General features: G+C 36.6%; 1 protein-coding gene across 2 annotated transcripts in view; it reads right to left on the reverse strand.

The window, feature by feature from the left end:
- The window catches only part of CFH (complement factor H), a 125209-nt gene that overhangs the window by 59077 nt on the left and 46768 nt on the right, over positions 1–19364 (reverse strand). For both annotated transcript variants that reach the window (XM_060294655.2, XM_030884113.3), the window contains exons 9-12: positions 17157–17327; positions 11386–11559; positions 7691–7870; positions 7075–7251 (exon numbers count right to left, since the gene is read on the reverse strand). In XM_060294655.2, coding sequence (XP_060150638.1) covers positions 7075–7251; positions 7691–7870; positions 11386–11559; positions 17157–17327 — 702 coding nt within the window. The remainder of the gene's footprint in view (positions 1–7074; positions 7252–7690; positions 7871–11385; positions 11560–17156; positions 17328–19364) is intronic.

The raw sequence follows: 19364 nt of genomic DNA on the forward strand, positions 1-19364 counted from the left end.
GAATATTGGGTTTATATATTTAGGAGTTCTAATGGTGGGTGTTTATATGTTTATAATCCATTTTCCTGTTGATTTGACACTTTTATTATTATATAACAACCTTCTTTGTTGCAAGAAACAGTTTAGACAAAAAGTCAATTTTTTCTGACAGCCCCTCCTGCTGTCTTTTGGCTTTTATTTGCATGAATATCATTTTCCGTATGTTCATGTTTAGCCCATCTGTGTCTTTAATTCTAAAATAAGCCTTATATAGACAGCAAATTATTAAGTCTTGTTTTTTTAACCATTCAGGTGTTCTATTCCTTTTGATAGGTGAGTGTAGTCCATTTAAATTTAAATTAATCATTATAAGTGAGCACTTACTATTGATATTTTGTTAACTAGCTTACTCTGCAATTGCTTTTTCAATGTCTTTCTACCTTTCATTGTTATTTGATTGTTTTGTAATTTTTTACTTTCTTTTTATCTTTTGTGTATGTTGTAGGTATCCCCCTAGCTTAATTGATGTATAGTTAACAATTAAAACTTTGTATGTATAGTGTATACAATGAGATGATTTGATATACATATACATTTATCACAATAGGGTTAATTAACACATCTATCACCTCACATATTACCTTTTCTTTGTATGTGTGCTTGGAATGCTGTAAATCTACTCTCTTAGCAAATTTCAAGCATACAGTATAGTATTATTAACTATATCACCAAGCTGTACATCCCCAGAATTATTCATATTATAAATGAAACCTTACACCTTTGGACCAGCATCTCCCCATTTCCCTCACCTTCAGGTCCTTGTAACTACCATTCCACCCTTTCTTTCTTTTCTTTCTTTCTTTCTTTCTTTCTTTCTTTCTTTCTTTCTTTCTTTCTTTCCTTTCTTTCTTTCTTTTTCTTTCTTTCTTTCTTTCTTTCCTTTCTTTCATTTCTTTCTTTCTTTCTTTCTTCTTTCTCTTTCTCTCTTTCTTTCTTCTTTCTCTCTTTCTTTCTCCCTTCCTTCCTTCCTTCCTTTCTCCCTTCCTTTTCTTCCTTCCTTCTCTTTGTTTCTATGAATTCAATCTTTTCTTTCCCTTTCTTTCTCTCTCTCTCTCTTTCCCCTCTTCCTTCCTTCCTTCCTTCTTTCTTTCTTTCTTATTTCACTTAGCATAATGTCCTCTATGTTCGTCCATGTTGTATCAAATGGCAGGACTTCTTTTCTTTCTTGTGGCTGAGTAATATTCCATTTTACATATATAGATCACATCTTTATTTATTCTTTTATTTATTTATTTATTTGCTGACCCCTAAGTTGTTTCCAAAGCTTGGATACTGTGAATAATGCTAAAATGAACATGGGACTGCAGATATGTCTTTGAGATATTGATTTTATTTCTGTTGGATACATACCTAGGAATGAGATTGCTGGGTCATGTGAAAGTTCTATTAATTTTTTTGAGGAAATTCCACACTGATTTCCATAGAGTTGTAACAAATTAAATTCCAACTGAAGTGTACAAGGATTCCCTTTTCTCCACATCCTTGCCAACACTTATATATATATATATATATATATATATATATATATATATATATATATATACTTTTTTTTTTTTTTTTGCGGTACGCGGCCCTCTCAGTGTTGTGGCCTCTCCTGTCGCGGAGCACAGGCTCTGGACACGCAGGCTCAGCGGCCATGGCTCATGGGCCCAGCTGCTCTGAGGCATGTGGGATCTTCCTGGACTGGGGCACGAACTCGCGTCCCCTGCATCACCAGGCAGACTCTCAACCACTGCGCCACCAGGGAAGCCCAACACTTATATTTTTTGATAAAAGACATTCTAAAAGGTGTGAGGTAATAACTCATTGTGGTTTTGATTTGTATTTCCCTGAAGATTAGTAATTGTTTTACTATCTACTCATGTATTTGTTGGCCATTTGCGTGTATTCTTCAGAAAAATATCCACTCAGATCCTTTGCTCATTTTTAAATCAGATTATTTGATTTTTCTGCTATTGAGTTGTAAAAGTCCTTTTTTTAAAATATTACCCTCTTATTAGATATATGGTTTTCAATTCCATAGTTTACCTTTTCATTTGTTGATTTGCTGAACAGAAATTTTAGTTTAATACAGTCCCACTTAAATTTTGTTTTTGTTACTTGTGCTTTTGGTGACATATCAAAAAATATCATTGCCCAAACCAATGTCAAGAAACTAGTTCCCCAAGTTTTCTTTTATGACATTTATGGTTTCAGGGCTTATATTTAAGTCTCTAATTCATTTAGAGTTAATTTTTGTTGGTGTTTTCATATAGGGGTCCAATTTCATTCTTATTTGTACATATCCAGTTTTCCCAGCACCATTTACTAAAGACACCATCATTTCCCCATTGTGTATTTTTTTGTTTGTTTGTTTTTTGTTTTTGTTTTTTACGGTACGCGGGCCTCTCACTGTTGTGGCCTCTCCCGTTGCTCCCATTGCGGAGCACAGGCTCTGGACGCGCAGGCTCAGTGGCCATGGCTCACAAGCCCAGCCGCTCCGCGGCATGTGGGATCTTCCCGGAATGGGGCACGAACCCGTGTCCCCTGCATCGGCAGGCGGACTCTCAACCACTGCGCCACCAGGGAAGCCCCCATTGTGTATTTTTGATTGCCTTGTTAAATATTAGGTGACACATGGGCTTATTTCTGGGTTTCAATTCTATTCCGTTGGCTATGTGTCTATTATTTATGCCAGAATCATACTATTTTGATTACTATTGCTCTCAAACTATAGTTTGAAATCAGGAAGTGTAATGCCTCCAGCTTTGTTGTTCTTTCTCAAGAAAAGGGGGTATTTTGTGTTTCCATATGAATTTTAGGATTATTTATTTTACTTATGTAAAATATGCCATTGGGTTTTGTTGAATGGTTTGAGAAGGTTTGGCATTTATTTAAATCCTTGGTATAATTTACCAATAAGATCATCTGGTCCTGAGCTTTACTTCATTGGAAGATTTTAAATTTCTGATTCAATTTTATTTCTAATTTTATTCTGTTCAGATTTTCTATTGTTAAATGAGTTAGTATTGTTGAATTATAAGTTTCTAGGAACTTATCCATTTCTTCTAGGTTATCCAATTTGTTGGCATATGATAGTTCATAGTTGTCTTTTATGATCCTTGGCATTGCTGTGGCATCAATTGTAATGTCTCATCTTTCATTTCTGATTTAACTTATATGAGTTTTATCTCTTTTTTTCCCTTAATCTAGCTTTAGGTTTGTTCATTTTGTTTATCTTTTTGCAAAAGCAGGTATGTTGTGATCTTTTCTGTTGTATTTTCTGGCCTCTATTTCATATATTTCTGTTCTGATCTTTGTTATTTCCTTCTTTCTGCTAACTTCATGCTTAGTTTGTTCTTTTTCTTTGAGTATAAAATTGGCTTGTTTTTTGCAGATCTTCCTTTTTTCTTAATGTATGATTTTATCACTATAAATTCTCCTCATAGGACTGCTTTTGTTGTGCTTAAATTTTCATTTCCTTTAGAATTTATTTTTATTTCTCCCTGATATCTATTTTGACCCATTGTTGAGAAATGTTTTGTTTCCACATACTGTCAGTTTTCTACTTTTCTTCCTGTTACTGATTGTTTAGTTTCATACAATTGTGGTCCAAAAAATGTTTGGTATACTTTCAATCATCTTAAGGTTTTTAAGGCTTGTTTTGTGACCTAGCATGTTATCTCTCCTGGAGAATGTTCTTTGTATGCTTAGGATGAATATATATTCTGCTGTTGAATGGAATGTTCTGATATGTCTGTTAGGTACATTTGTTTAAGTTTGGTTCCAGTCGAATTGCTCTTTATTGATTTTCTGGGTGAACGATCTACCCATTTTTGAAAGTAGAGTATTGAACTCCCCTACTATTATTATACTGCTATTTCTCTGTTTAGATCTGTTAGAATTTGCTTAATGTACTTAGGTGCTCCCATGCTGGATACATATATATTTACAGTTGTTAAATCCTCTTGATTTGATCCCTCCTTGTCTCTTGTTTACTGTTTTGACTAAAAGTCTATTTTTCTGAAATAACTATTGCTATCCCTGCTCTTTTTTGATGTCCATTTGCATGGAATATTGTCTTTTCATTCACTTTAGCCTTTGGGTGTCCTAAATGCTGAAGTGAGTTTCAGTTTAGTTTTACCTCTAGGTAGTTTATAGTTGGATCTTCTGTTTGTTCTCCCTTTTTTTTTTAATGCACTCTCTATGCCTTTTGATTGGAGAATAGAATGCATTTACTTTTAATGTTATTATTGATAGGTAAGGACTTACTAATACAATCTCATTAACTGTTTTCTGGCCACTATATAGTAAATATTGTTCCTTGGTCTTTCTCTTGCACCCTTTCTTAGAGAATTCATGAGAATTCATGATTTTCTGTAGTGGTACACTTTGATTCCTTTATCTTTTGTGTATCTAAAATAGGTTTTGTTTTGTGGTTACCACAAGGCTTACACAAAATATCTTATAGGTTTAACAGTCTATTTGTAACTGACAACAAATTCACTTTGATTGCATACACACTTTACCCTTTCACTTTCCTCCCCACCTATTTTGTTTTTGATATCACAATTTATGTTATTTTGTATGTGTTGTATATTTTCATGGGTTCACATTACTAATTAATATCCTTTTCTTTCAGTTTGAAGAACTCCTTTCAGCATTTCTTGTAAGACAGATCTAGTACTAATGAATTCCTTCAGTTTTTATTCATCTGGGAAAGTCTTTATATTCTGTTCATTGCTACAAGACTGCTTTTCCAGGCAAATAATTCTTCAGTTGCAGGTCTTTTTCTTTCAGTAATATGAATATTTCATCCCTCTCTCTCCTGGTGTACAGTGTTTCTGCAGTTTTATTAACCTGCTTATATCTTTATGGGGAATCCCTTTTGTTTGTGGAGGTTTTTCTCTCAGCTTCAAAAATTCTCTTTGCCTTTGATTTTAGACAGTTTTTTACAATGTGTCTTGTATATAGAATACCTCTTGTTTGAATCTGTTTGGGGACTTATGAAATGCATGATCTTGAATGTCCATGTCTTCCCAGCCATTATTTCTTTAGATAAACATTCTGCTCTTTCTCCCATTCTTCTCCTGGGACACCCATAATCTCTACAATGTTTCTCTTGATGGTCTCCAATCATTCCTGTAGGCTTTCTTCACTCTGACAGGATACTTTCAAATGAGTTTTTTTTCTGCTTGATAGTTTGTGGTTGATGCTCTCCATTGTATTTATCACTTCATTCATTGTATTCTTCACTTTCAGAATTACTGTTTTGTTTTTTTATGTTTTCTATCTCGCTGTTAAACTTCTTGTTTTGTTCAATTATTGTTTATCTGACTTCTTTGAATTGCCTGTGTTTTCTTGCATCTCAGTGAAGTTCTTTAAAGTAACTATATTGAAGCATCTATCAGATAAATTGTACATATCCATTATTTGAGGTCAGTTAACAGAAAACTAATATGCTCCTTTGTCTGTATTGTAGTCCTTTGATTTTTTTGTTTCTTGAAGTCGCCTGTTGCTGTCTTCACACTTAAAGAAGCAATTGCTTCCTCCAGTCTTTACAGACTGACCGGGGAGGAAAATACATTCTGTCACACTGCTACAGGCTTTTCCAGACCTTTTTTAAGGACACACCAGTTCCACACATCTTGATCCCTGTGGGAGAGAATTTTGAAGATTGTATGCTTCCCTCTATCTGGCAAAGCCAGTCTGTGGGCTGACAGTTTCCTGGTTGCTTTCCCTGGGGCAATGACAAATGTTCATGTTTGTGTATTTTCTCACAATCCCACAGGGTCAGGCTGGCTTCTAGATGTCTCACTAGTCATCTGCAAAAGTTTGCATCGCCACCTTGGGGACATACACAGGGAGCTGGCCATGGGGCAGGGGGATGTGGATGTGTTGAGGGTGCCCATGGGTGAGAAGGATTCACAAACTAGGTGTCTGCAATGGTTAGAGGGTGGGCTTCCTTTTTTTTTAAATGCCCAGAAGTGTCAATTTTATTTGTCAGTGCAGTAGGGGGCTAAGGCATGACATGTTGCTTCTAAGAGTTAGAGAGCCAGCAGTGGAGGGGAGAAGCAAGCCCTCTTAGGCTCTGGGCCCCGAGGCTGCCTTCTTGTCTGGGGGCTGGGCCTCAGACCTGAGCCCCAGAAGACCCAAAGCTTTGTTGAAGAGGTTGATGGGAGTGGAGCCATCGGTGATGAGGGTTGATTTTAGGCCCAGGCTCTGGAGCAGTTTTACCTGCATCTCCAGTCCTGCCACAGCGAGGTCCCTGATGATGCTGGGCCCCAGGCCCTCTGTCATCTTCTTGAACTTCTTCACCTCTACCTCAGCCAGCTGGTGGTGTCTACAAAATGGTCAGTAGGATCCTTGTCTCTTGATGAATTCTAGCCCTGGATGCTGTATTCCTGGCCTCTCCCCACCCCTCAGTCATGCAGATTACTCCATTATTCCGGACGGGGTGAAAGAGAAGTGGGCCTTTTGATCAGTATTGCAAGTTGAGGAAGCTGGCCCTTACTCACATGCTCTTGTTTTCCCCCACAGGTGAAATCCTGTGCTGAGGGGGTCTCTCTGGGCACTAAGCTGTGCTACTTTAGGGGAGAGGTGACACAGGTAAAGTGAAACTGTTCCTCTAACCTTCTTTGATGCATTCAGTCTTGAATCTCTGTGCTCCAACAGTGTGCTATAATTTCTCTGCTAGACTCCTAGAATCCCACAAAGATATTCTTATCGATTCATGATTGTCAAAGTTTGTATCAGGAGAGACAGTAAAACTCCTATTCGGCCACCTTGCTGACATCTCTCTGTTATTATAGGTTTCTTCTTTGTGTTTTTTTTTTTCCCCTGTATTCTTGACTGATGTCTATCAATAGGCACATTTATTTTGTTATATACTTATCAAGAAGTCTGTACATACACTCACACACACTTGTAAAAAATAAAACTAAATAAGTCCTTTGGCAAAACAAGAAAAAGTTGATAAAAACACTTTGCAGTGGATAATATAGCGGAGTCTTAGAAAATTATAAATATACTGGGATCTTGGACCAGTTTACTCACTGACACGGATGCATCTGGGAGGAGGAGACCAGCCATTCTCTGTACAGGTCATTGTGTTCTGGTTATTCTGAAGACTGTAGCCATCATAGCAGCGAACTCTCACAGTTTTACCTTGTAACACTTTTTCTTCGTAATATGGGTAATGTCCATTGGGCAAGTAATTGAAAATACATTGTCCTAAGGATCATAAAGACAAGAGAAAAGAAAAAAAATAACATATATTTGGTAAAATAGCACATTAAAAATTAACTTTATGGTATTTACCTGACAATGCATTAGTATTCAAAAAGAACAAATAACTTAATGAAAATGAAAGCTACTACCAAGTGTTTGCTAAAAAAGAAAAAAAAATCAATATACCATGTTATTTATCTTTAGTTTTTATAATTACAATATGTGTAAATGATGCAGATATTCTTATAAAGTCTCTATATTTCTCATGTGATTTCCATGGAGAGCTCCTCATAAAAAGAAGGCTTATTTGGGTCTTTTTGCTCACAGAACTTGACCCTTGGCCTTATTTTTGTCGTGTAAGACTTAATTGTACTCACTTATGTACTATTGTTTCTCCACTCTTTGGAAGATTTATACACATAAAATTAAGAGGTTTACTTACTGAGGCACGGTACTTCTGGAGACCATCCATTTCGTGTGCATGTAAGGTAAGGCCGGCGATCTTGTGGCACAAAATACTGATCACAGTCAAAGCGGATCCAATGACCTAACCTTACTGGAAAGTATCCCCTATGTTCATAAATGCTTCCATGTTTTATTACTGGAAAATCGCAAGGTTTAACTTGGAATAAAAAAAAAACGGTATGAATAATGTTTTACCTTAGTAAGCAATCAAATTAGAGATCAGATGTTTCATCTATGAATTATATTCCTATTAGCTTAATTACCCTCATTGCATTAGAGTTTCTAGGAAAAGAAAAGTTATAGAAAACTCAGATGACTGAGGTATGTAAGGAGGTCCTTGCTAATGAAGATCAAGTTATGTCTTGTGGGTCATATTACATAAAATTTATATGTGAGCTCTCTTGGTAGAAAACTATACAGAGCTATTGATTTAATTATCCTTAAGTACATAAGTCCTAGCCTTGGTTGACTAAATTAGCATCTTAATCGAGAGATGAAAGTACAAATTTTATCATGCAGCTCATCTGTCTTCTTTTTCTTTCTCTTTCATTCTCATCAAAAATCAGGATCCTGGCTTTTATTCTCAGACCAAGTCAATGTAGGAAAACAGTTTTTGTTTTTAGATTAACACTCATTAGTTTACTTTTCTATTTATTGGAAATGTGTGATAAGTGTAGAGAAGCACAACAGTTGATCCATTGATCCATTGATCACATTACACAGAAAAAAAACATTCTTACTTAACTCTCAAACTAGACATTAAGGCATATTTTCCCTTCTTTATCTAATCAGAGAAATGAACAATGAATGAATAATTCTTAATATCCAAATGGTTACGATTAAGGGAAACACTTGAATGCTTATTTCTAATTTTAATTGGAGAATGATGTTTTTTCACTGTTTCTTATAAATATTTTAAATGAGGTATAATATAATTACATTTATTGTTATTCTTATATATTGAGTGATTTTCACATGTATTCTTAAGTGTTATGTTGTTTATAACAGTTTTATATATAATATTTTTCAGAAAAATTTACCCTTTTTATTGGATGGTTTGGAGATAATCTAATACTTTTAATACTACACTAGTATTTATTTTACATCATGAAATATGATATTAAAAGAACACATATGCAACACATTAAAGAAATGTACAACATGCACACACAATATTCATTACCATTTATATCTTCCTTAAGATCAATGATCCGTTTTCTTTTTTGTATGATTACAGAAATCTCTCAAGCTGTTTTTACAGACTTGCTATGTGAATTAAAAACTTTGAATCTTTGCATATCCTAATGTCTTTCTTTACAAAGACTTGTGAATAATACCTTCTCTTGGTATAGATTCTTGTCCTATAGTCTGTATCTCTCATCATTGATAGATTTCCCCCACTTTTGTGAAGCTTCCCACTCTTTTAAGATTGAAATGCTTATTTACTCTCATTCTTTTTAAGTAACAGACTAGTTTTTTTCACACTACTTTTTGGAGATTCAGAAGATTTTCCCCTCATCCATGGATTTTACAAATTCCATCATGTTATGTCAAGATATGTATATTTAACAATAATTCTACATTGGGCAAGCTTGGGTCTTTGTATTTGCAAGAACCAAATCTTAAAGAACTCAATTAACTTTGCCATTAAATTGTAGAGCAGAGATTTGAATCCTGATGATCTGATTTCAGAACTAGTATGTTTATCCACTTCATTATGTTTCTTCATACAATAGGAATACAGTTAAATAATCCATTGAGATTCGTTTCCAAAAGGTACACACAGAGGGCATAATTGAAAGTAAGTATTATACTATCACTGGCCCGAGCCCTGTTCCTATTCTTGTCTTTCATTCGGTCACATGTGAATGTGTTTGTATCTCTCTAACCAGATCATTTCCTGAAGCACGTGTACTATTCCACTGTGCTCAGATCAGCACTAACATTGGCAGGACTTACAACAGCCTCACTACCCTCTCACACTTCTACCAACACGAGCTCTGGTCTCATGAGCAGCTTTGGCTGTGCCATCACAGTGTTGGCTCAGACTGATCTCAAAACTGATTAAAATATTCATTTTAATATTAATTTAATTTAATATTTAATATTCACTTTTAATTTTTTAAAGTGTTTCTAGTCTTTCTGTACTTGTGCAGCTGACTCCTATGGCCCAAACCCAGGATCTTACAGTTATCACTGTTAAATTTCATGTTATTAGATCCAACCTCACACATGGGAGTCTTTCTGAGTGATGAATCTGTCCTAATGCAGATTCTCTTTCAGCACCCCTGTATCATTCCAGCGGTGAACTTGTACTGCATCTCCTCTACACCATTAAACTAGAGGAATGGAGCAGGCCTGAGAACACAGTCCTGAATCTGATAATCAGATAGGCTTATTTAATGAAATTATGAATATCTGATAAACCATCTAATTGGTCAATTTCCCCATCTTGTCCGCAAGAACTTCGGAAGTTCCCTTGTGGGATAAACTTGTTGAGGTACAGTCAGGCTCATCTGCCATATTCATAAACCAAACTTTAACATGATTAAATATTTCTCTTATATTTCTTATGCACATTGAAATCTGTTTCATACTGATAATAGCTTCCTTTTTAAGGGACTCATACTTTGAAAAATCATTTTGGACTTATGCCTGGAATTAATATTGAGGTCACTGATCTATTATTTGTATCATTACATTTTTCTTTCATGCAAGATCGAGTTTAACTGTAGTGCATCTTTACAATAAACTGTGATGTATAAAGAAAAAGAATATGATTGTAGAGACAGAAAACTCTTGAAAAAAGGTAAAGGAAGCATCCCTAGAAATAAAATACTCTGTTCAGTTGAGTGACATTTTTCTAAATGTGATAGTTTTAGAAAATTCCACAATGTCTTGTACATTCCTCCCTCCCAAAATTAGAGCCTAATTCCCCACACTTGAATGTGCTGGACTTAGTGACTCACTTCTAAAGAATACATATGGCTGAAGTGACGGTGACAGTGTGTGACCAGGTCATAAATGGTATGGAAACTTCCTGCTCTCTCCGGGATCACTAGCTCTGGGGAAAGATAGCTTCCTCTCAAGCAATCTGTGGAGATGCCCATGTGGTAAGGTATTGAGGCTTCCCGCCCAAAGCCAGGTGAGAGAGCCTAGGAAGCAAATGAGCCATCAGGTGACTTGCAGCCCAGGCCAGCACCCCGACTGCAACCCAAGAAGTGTGATTCAGAGCTAGCCAACTAAGCCACTTCCTAATTCCTGACCCATAGGAGCTCTAAGAATATAAAGGTGTGTTGTTTTAAGCCCATATGTTTTGGGAGAATATTTTTACACAGCACTAGATAACTAATATACTAGGTGTTAGGTGATGTAAGTCTTACTCAATGTTTTAGTTCAGATATTAGAATTATATTCGAGAATTATATATTCATACACACAGACATATATTTAACTTTGAGTAGCAAAAAATTTAAAGAGTTTTTAGTTTACAAAAATGTTTTTATTCCTCCTTAGAACTGTCTACTTTGAAAAGCGAAGAATGCCTCTAAAACCTCTACTTTGCAAACAAAGTAGGGCAAATACTTGGATTTATTCTGTCCCCATTTTTGTGTGTTTAAGAGATAGAAACTTCAGAATTAAGAAGTAGGTCAAGATGTGAGTGAAACTTACAGGAACATCTTGGAGCAGGTGACCAGCCCTGGCTGGTGCATGTTGCAACATTTCCCTGGATCGCAGGAGCAAAGCCACTTTTACACTCATAAGTGATTTTATATTCACCTCTGTATTTGGCTAATTGAGGTGTGTAAATACCATTTGGAATATAAGGAGGATCACATGTTATTTCTGAAAAGAAAAAAGATATGTGTACAATATAGAAATAACTATCCATTAAGAATAATCAAGCATATAAAAATATAAAAGTGGATGTTATTTGTTCTTAGTACAGCACAAAATGTCATTAAAATGAGCACAGCCTCATACCCTTCCTGCTGTATCACTCATATTTCCCTCCATTGTATTTCTCATCTAATGTATCTGTGCCCCCTGGATTCTTGAATCCTCTTTCTCCAAAGCCAACACATGCTTCATGATATTCCATACCTGGCAATGGATTCTTGGTATATCACTTCAGCTATTCTTTCTACTTTCTGCAAGTTCCTCAGCTTCTGTCATTCTCACAAGTACTATTTACAAATATTCTGAGTCTCCTCCCTCCAGACGCTTGGTTGGCTAGTATACCCCTGCCCCTTTGAAGTAGACATAAACACATGGCTTGCATAGGACAACGAAATGAATATGGAAGTAATATGTTTTCCTTTAGGGAGGAACAGTCATTGTGACTGTAACAGTCATTGTGTGAATTTTTGTGTTCTCTTCCCCACAGCTGCAGTGATTAAAGGAAGAACATAGAGGGCTTCCCTGGTGGCGCAGTGGTTGAGAGTCCGCCTGCCGATGCAGGGGACACGGGTTCGTGCCCCGGTCCAGGCAGATCCCACATGCCGCGGAGCAGCTGGGCCCGTGAGCCATGGCCGCTGAGCCTGTGCGTCCGGAGCCTGTGCTCCCAACAGGAGAGGCCACAATAGTGAGAGGCCCGCGTACCGCAAAAAAAAAAAAAAAAAAAAAAAAAGTATGCCTTGGCAATCAAAAGTTTAATGTCGCAGACACTTACACTACACTAAGGTATTCTATTCCTCCTCCCATTTATTCTTCAACCTGTTTCCATCTGGCTTCTCACACCACCATTGTGCTGACATTGCTCTGACAGAAGTCACCAATATCCTCCAATTTCCAAATTCAAAAATCTTTGTATTCCACATATTACAGTGTCTGGTGTATATTATTAGCTAAACTCTGTAATATTTGACACTGCTGATCACCAACTTCTTGAAGTTCCCCAGTGCATTACCTTTGTATGTCCTACTTCTCCTTACCTTTGTCTGAACAACACGATTTAATTTTGTTTAGTTTACTTATAGTTACTCCTCTTCTTCCACCACTCCACTTAATTCTTAGGCCCAGCCTACTTTTCCAATCGCATCCCCTACCACTTTCCTACTTATTTTCTGTGCTACCACCACACTAGCCTTCGGTCTGGTTTTCACACATGCCAAGCTTATGCCTATCATTTGCACTTTCTGCTCCTTGTGTCTTGAACAATTCTCCTCTAAATCTTCATAGCGATGCTTATCACCACGCCAGAAACATCTTCCCTGAAGACCCTGTAAGTGTTGTATGAATGAAGAGAGATGCCTTGTACTTGGATCTACATGAGTATTTGTCCTTGATTTTGTTGTTTTCCTCATCATATTCTCTGTGTAATTCAAGACTTGTCCATGACAAAAAGCTTACCTGTTATGCTAATAAATTCTTCAGTCTATATATCCAGTTGCAGCTCACATTGGACAGGTCCATATGTAAAACTCAAAAGCATACTCAGCTTATCATATATCAAACTAAATCATCATCCTTCTTTCAGTATATGCTTTTCTTCCTGTATATAACATTGGAATTTGTGACACAAGAACCTCATGACAGAAGCCTGGAAATTTACCCCTATATTCCTTCCTCCACATCACTTCAAAATTCAGTCAAACACCATATTCTATAAAGTTGGTATTATTGCTTATATATCTCCTCCCTTTCATAAGACACCTCCACTGTGTATGGTCAGCTCTTAGAGGTAGTACAGTAGTCTCCTAATTGGTCTTAAATTTATATTCCATTCTGCCAGATAAGCTTCAGTATGCCTCTGTTGCTAACATGATAATATATTTATTAGCAACAATTATATTAGAAATAATAGAAATTACATGTGATCACCTAAACACAAGTTTTATGTGAAACAGATCTTCACTAATTAACACTAACTTCAAATGAACCTTGAATGTGTTCATTTATTCTTTTCTGTTTTTTCTCTTTCACTTCATTCTGCTATATCTATCATATTTTCATATACGCAGTGAAGTCCAGTTTACATGTCTTAGTTTTGTTTGTTTTCTTTTTTTTGCGGTACGTGGGCCTCTCACTGTTGTGACCTCTCCTGTTGCGGAGCACAGGCTCCGGACGCGCAGGCTCAGTGGTCATGGCTCACGGGCCCAGCCGCTCCGCGGCATGTGGGATCCTCCCGGACCGGGGCACGAACCCGTGTCCCCTGCATGGGCAGGCAGACTCTCAACCACTGTGCCACCAGGGAAGCCCCATGTCTTAGTTTTTACTTCATGCTACAGCTGAACTTAGTACCAAAGTTTGAACTCAAAAGTCACAATACATAAATAAACGTGTTTCACTAAGATACCTACTAAATAATATTGGGAGATTTTGTTAAATTAATTAAGAGTATAAGAACTTCTAGGGATCTCCATTAAAATAATCATGATCTCCATTAAAATAAATAATGTTATCAAAACATTGCCAGGGCAATGTTTAAGAGAAGTTAGCCTAGGTAGGTGCTTCTATTAAAATAATAATAATAATAATATTTGAGACTGTCTGAATATGTAAGGCCAAATTTTTTCTACTTTTAGAAGCAACCATTAAGCACTTGAAATAAGAATAATTAATTCAAGGTTAACACTCTGTTGTGAATCGTAAAAAATCCAGTCTGTACAGGGAACAGAGAGATTTGCATCAAAGGTGGCTTTTATTTAACAGGTCTTGGTACTTTTATTTATTCCTGTGAGTGACTTGTTGTCAGAGACTATCCCTTATTGGATACAGAGACCAAAGTTTGGACAAATCACCCTCAAATAAAACCCCTGACACGTACAAATCATAGACCAGATAGAAGACAATTTAAGTGTTTTATCCTAGACTATTTTATTTAAATTTACTTTTATGACTTAATTCCAAATTTCTTGTAGAGTTCTACAAAATAAGATATGTAGATCTGGAATTTATCATTATCAGCAGGTAGATCCTTCCAATGTACCATGAAAATAGGGAGAGGTATTTGTGTCATTAGCTGAGGTAAGAGAGTGGAGTTTCTTTTAATAAAAGACTTCTCTATATCTAGTTCATGTAAACTGCATTTTAATAAAATGAAGCATCTTTAAGAGACAGAGCATGCTTATCTAATTTGGGGTGAACCACTCTTTACTTTTATTGATCTTTAGCAAATTATCTTGTAAAAGAGAGAGTACCAATCCTAATCCTGGTATCTCTCTCGCTAAAGAAAGCAGGACCTTAAAGCATACAGTCTTGAATTTTTAGGTTATGACTTGTGACTGGGAAAATGAACTTTTAAAAGGAAAATGTCTTATAAATGTGGATTCTTTAATGTGTGTGTGTAAAGGAGTCTAGTTTTAAGAGAAGTAAGCCTAGAAATTGTAGTAACACTGTGGGGAAAAAAAGAGATTTCCCACTACTAAAACGGATCTGTTCTAAGGAGGAGTTTTAAGTAGGTAGGTAAGTGACCAAGAAAAAGGAATAATTCAATAACTTCTACATCATGTTATCCTGAGTCCTATGTCCAAGTAAAATTGAATTCCTGAAGCTTTACTTTGAATTCATCGAAACCTGGAATTCATTGAAACTTTATTCTAATGTTTATCCTCAATACAGGACAAGAGTCCTGATATAAAATAAGTGGTTTATAAGCTCTATTTTGGTGATTGGATGGATAGAAGAGGGGCTCTGGAAGTAGCATATATGGCAGAGTTTGACACCAGAGAACTTGTGCATCCACCTTCTTTGCTCAGGAGCCACGAATGCCATGGAGATAAACAGCTGGACTCCACACAGCATCAGCCTCACAGAGATCTCATATGGTTGTGTAACCGAGCAGGACCCTGTGGGGCCTTCCTGGGACAGACCCCTCCCCCATATCATCTGCTGTAGTTCCTCTCTGAACTTCCTAGATAATAGTATCTGATGCACATTTCCTGAGTTGTTTTCCACATTTGAAAACCCCACCAAATGGAAGATGTTAACTACTTGATGACCATGAGCATGTAGTCCCCATGCCTGGAGCCTGAGGACTGATGATGTTAACCCCTGTGACACTGCCCTGTTACCTCACCATCAACCAATCAGATAACTGATTGGTTATGATCAGCAATTCTCCTGATTGATCAGCAGGAGCTGATCACATACCCTGAGACACCTCTCCCTCACCCGGCCTTTAAAAATGCTTTGCTGAAACCCATCGGGGAGGCTGGGCTTTTTGAGCACTAGCTGCCCTGGACCCCTTGCTGGGTGCCTTACAATAAATGCTGCACTTCCCTTCACCACAGCCTGGTGTCAGTAGATTAGCTCTACTGTGTGCAGGGGAGCAGACCCAAGTTTTGGTTCGGTAACAGTTATCGCTGTCTTGTGTTCATTAACTTCTTTCTAAATATTTTCTTAACAATGCTTGAAAGTGAAGGTCATTCAGGAGGATGTATTTTCCAAGGAGCTGCTTGTGGGCTCAACTAAATTTTTTTAAGAATAAAATCAGCTCAAAAGCTATCTGTAGTTTTTGTAAAAGAGGATCACCAAAGCAAGGTTTATATATGTTATTACGAATAGCATGATTTAAAGTTCAGAGGGCTCTTAAGAGGTGAAGATCACAGTGTGGCAATACCTGTAAAAGTCACCCTCTTAGAAAGTCACTTGTCTCGGATGTCATGTGTGACGATACTGTTACTTGTTTTACTCGGTGAAGCAGCCCTCATCAAAAGCTAACTCCTTCCTTTTCACAAGTGTTTGCAAGTAACTCAACACTGTTATTACCATGCTATAGCTGTATCTGCCTGCTCTTCTTATGACTTCTTACATTCCTCAACTATTTATTGATATATTTTTCTCTTCTAAGCCATGATAGTTGAAACTATCCCTTTCTAAATGAGGTAGGCTAAGCAGAAAACAAAAAAGCAGACATAATTTCCGGTGGGCAAAGAGCACAGTTGAAATGAACTCTTTGAGTCTGGGTAACATCCTTCCCTTACGAAGCCTGAAAGAGGAGCTGTTTTCAGCGCCATCACCACAGTTGATTCATATGAAGCCTGTGCTTAATGAAATCTCCAGTTTCTTCTACTTAATTCCATTATCCATGGAGGATTACCTCATCTGGTATTAATAGAATTTACTTTTTAAAGTGAAATGTTGGGCTTTATGAGAGGACTCTAATTATTTGAGAGGTATATATACCTGGGGATTGGAAAACCTGTTACAGTCCTGGCTCTGCTCTAGATTTGCTTTGTGACCATAGACCAAAGACTGAATGAGCTATTGAACTTTTCTGGTCCTGTTTATGTGTATCTTCAGAGTGAGAGAATCACACCAATTGATCTCAAAACAGGCCTTGCACACATAAAATGTTATGTCTCTGTAATAGTTGATTCCTATAAACATTAACACTCCATTGTGAGAAAAAATAAACTGCTTAACCAGAAGGAGTATATGAATTAAAACAACTGGTAAAAATATACAGCAAAAGATATAGAAGAGAAACATAGCATTACCTTTACATGAAGGAACTGGGGTCCATCCAAATTCAGTGCATACGGCATCTCCTCTTTCCCCATATCCGAAACCTCTTGCACATTTATATTGAACTCGTTCATTTGTCTTATAAATTTCCTTCTGAGATATAGGATAACCATTTAAAATGGTTGGTTGTTTGCAGGAAATTTCTAAAGAAAAGGGATTAAATTCCAACAGGTTTGTTATATATTAAAGGACTGTGTCCCAAACATAATTATATAAAGATACAACTCTTGTTTCCATTAGGTAAATCAGACAACTAAACAAAAGTCCTGTTTTGACGTGAATGCTTGGTGAATAATTTATCGGTTGTTCTTAACATTCATTTTTGAAGTAAGTAAAAATTCTGATTTAAATCATGTTGCTAATTTATTTAGTTTGGGGACAAATTAGTCCTCTTGAAATAAATAGTGGCCAGTAACATTCATCAACTGTATATATAAAATTAAATACAGAAATAGGTTTAGGGCTTCCCTGGTGGCGCAGTGGTTGAGAGTCCGCCTGCCGATGCAGGGGACACGGGTTCGTGCCCCGGTCTGGGAAGATCCCACGTGCCGCGGAGCGGCTGGGCCCGTGGGCCATGGCTGCTGAGCCTGCGCATCCGGAGCCTGTGCTCCGCAATGGGAGAGACCACAGCAGTGAGAGGCCCGTGTACCGCAAAGAAAAAATGAAATAGGTTTAATGTGATATGTATTTTCACTGAGTGACCTGTAAAAATTACATATTTTTTTAGTTATTGATAATAGAGTAATTATTGACAAAACAGTTTGTCAAAGAAATTAATATATCTCATTGTTATTACATCTCCAAAAAGCAACTGATCAGCTTGTGTGGTTTTGCTATCCATCCAAGTTTTCCATCCAAAAAAAAAAATAAAGAGCTGGCCATCATCTTTCACACTATCGTCACTCCAAAATTTTTCTCTGGGACTCCAGCAACAGTGATTAATTTCCCAGATCTTATTCTCCCTTCATCTTAATCTTTTTTTCCTGTTTGTAACTTAATGATCTTTTCTTCTTGTCACTTTATTGTTCCATTTAAAATGCTTCATTGATTCCCAATTTAGTCTGTATAAAAGCCTAATTCTTCAGCATGGTGTATGTAGCCCCGCAGAACCTTGGACTGCCAATCTTCACTCCATCACTAACTTCTTCCCTGCCTGCATTCTAAGTTAAGGCCCCTGAGAACAGTGGGAATAGGGGAGCTTCATGCTCAAAGAGGCCTCAAGGCCATTGTCCCTTCCTCTCCACTAACTACTTTTGACTGGTTTGCTTTTGCCCTCCTCAGCTTCATCTGAAAGATTCTCATTCTTCCTTTAAGACTTATTTTCTGCATCAGTCATTCCAGAAAGGTTTAACTAACCACAGAAATTTAGTTGCAAGAAATAAGTCCCATCCATGAACCTCTAGAGTATACAGTAATTGCTACACTGAATATAAATACGTTTGCCGTTATTAACTTGAAGAACTAGTTTTGTAAAAAAGACTTCCTAGGAAGAGGGACGCTTCTCTCTTCATCTCACTGTAGGAGAGACTAGACTAAGAAAGTGTAAATAATTTGGGGATTTTAGATAATGTTAAAAAACAAATATGGCAGAAATTTCTGCCAAAGAAATACTGGTCAAACGAAGTATGGTACTTTTAAATAAATTGAACAAAATATATTATTACAAAAGCCAGAATCATCATATTGGCCATCAGGCACAGGTCAGTAGTATTGAAACTAAAGAAATGCTAACTTCTAGCTAACTATGGAACTTTTTTTTAAAGACAAAGATTTATTTAGTGGATTCAATTCAGTTCAGCAATATTTATGCTAAACTCCCAGTGCAAGTATAAAACAGGGGCACTTCCTAGAAGTGTTATTCAAAAACACAATGTTATCATGACACATCAATAGAAATAAATAATGATAGTTTTTCAAATAAAAAAACGACCTATTCTGGAGTTTTAATATTAAACTTGTAGCAGAAATGCTTAAGATTTTATGTTAGTCATAAGAGTCAATTACAATTTAATTATAGTTAAGAGCATGGACTTTAGTGTCAGATAACCTACGTTTAAATCTTAACCTCTACCATATATGCCATGATAATTTTGTACATGTGATTTAATTTCTTTGCACCATGAATTCCTCAATTATAAAATAATGGTGAAAACAGTACATGAATCACATAGTCATTTGGA

Source organism: Globicephala melas, chromosome 1 (genome assembly GCF_963455315.2).
Source record: "Globicephala melas chromosome 1, mGloMel1.2, whole genome shotgun sequence".
Taxonomy (NCBI): domain Eukaryota; kingdom Metazoa; phylum Chordata; class Mammalia; order Artiodactyla; family Delphinidae; genus Globicephala; species Globicephala melas.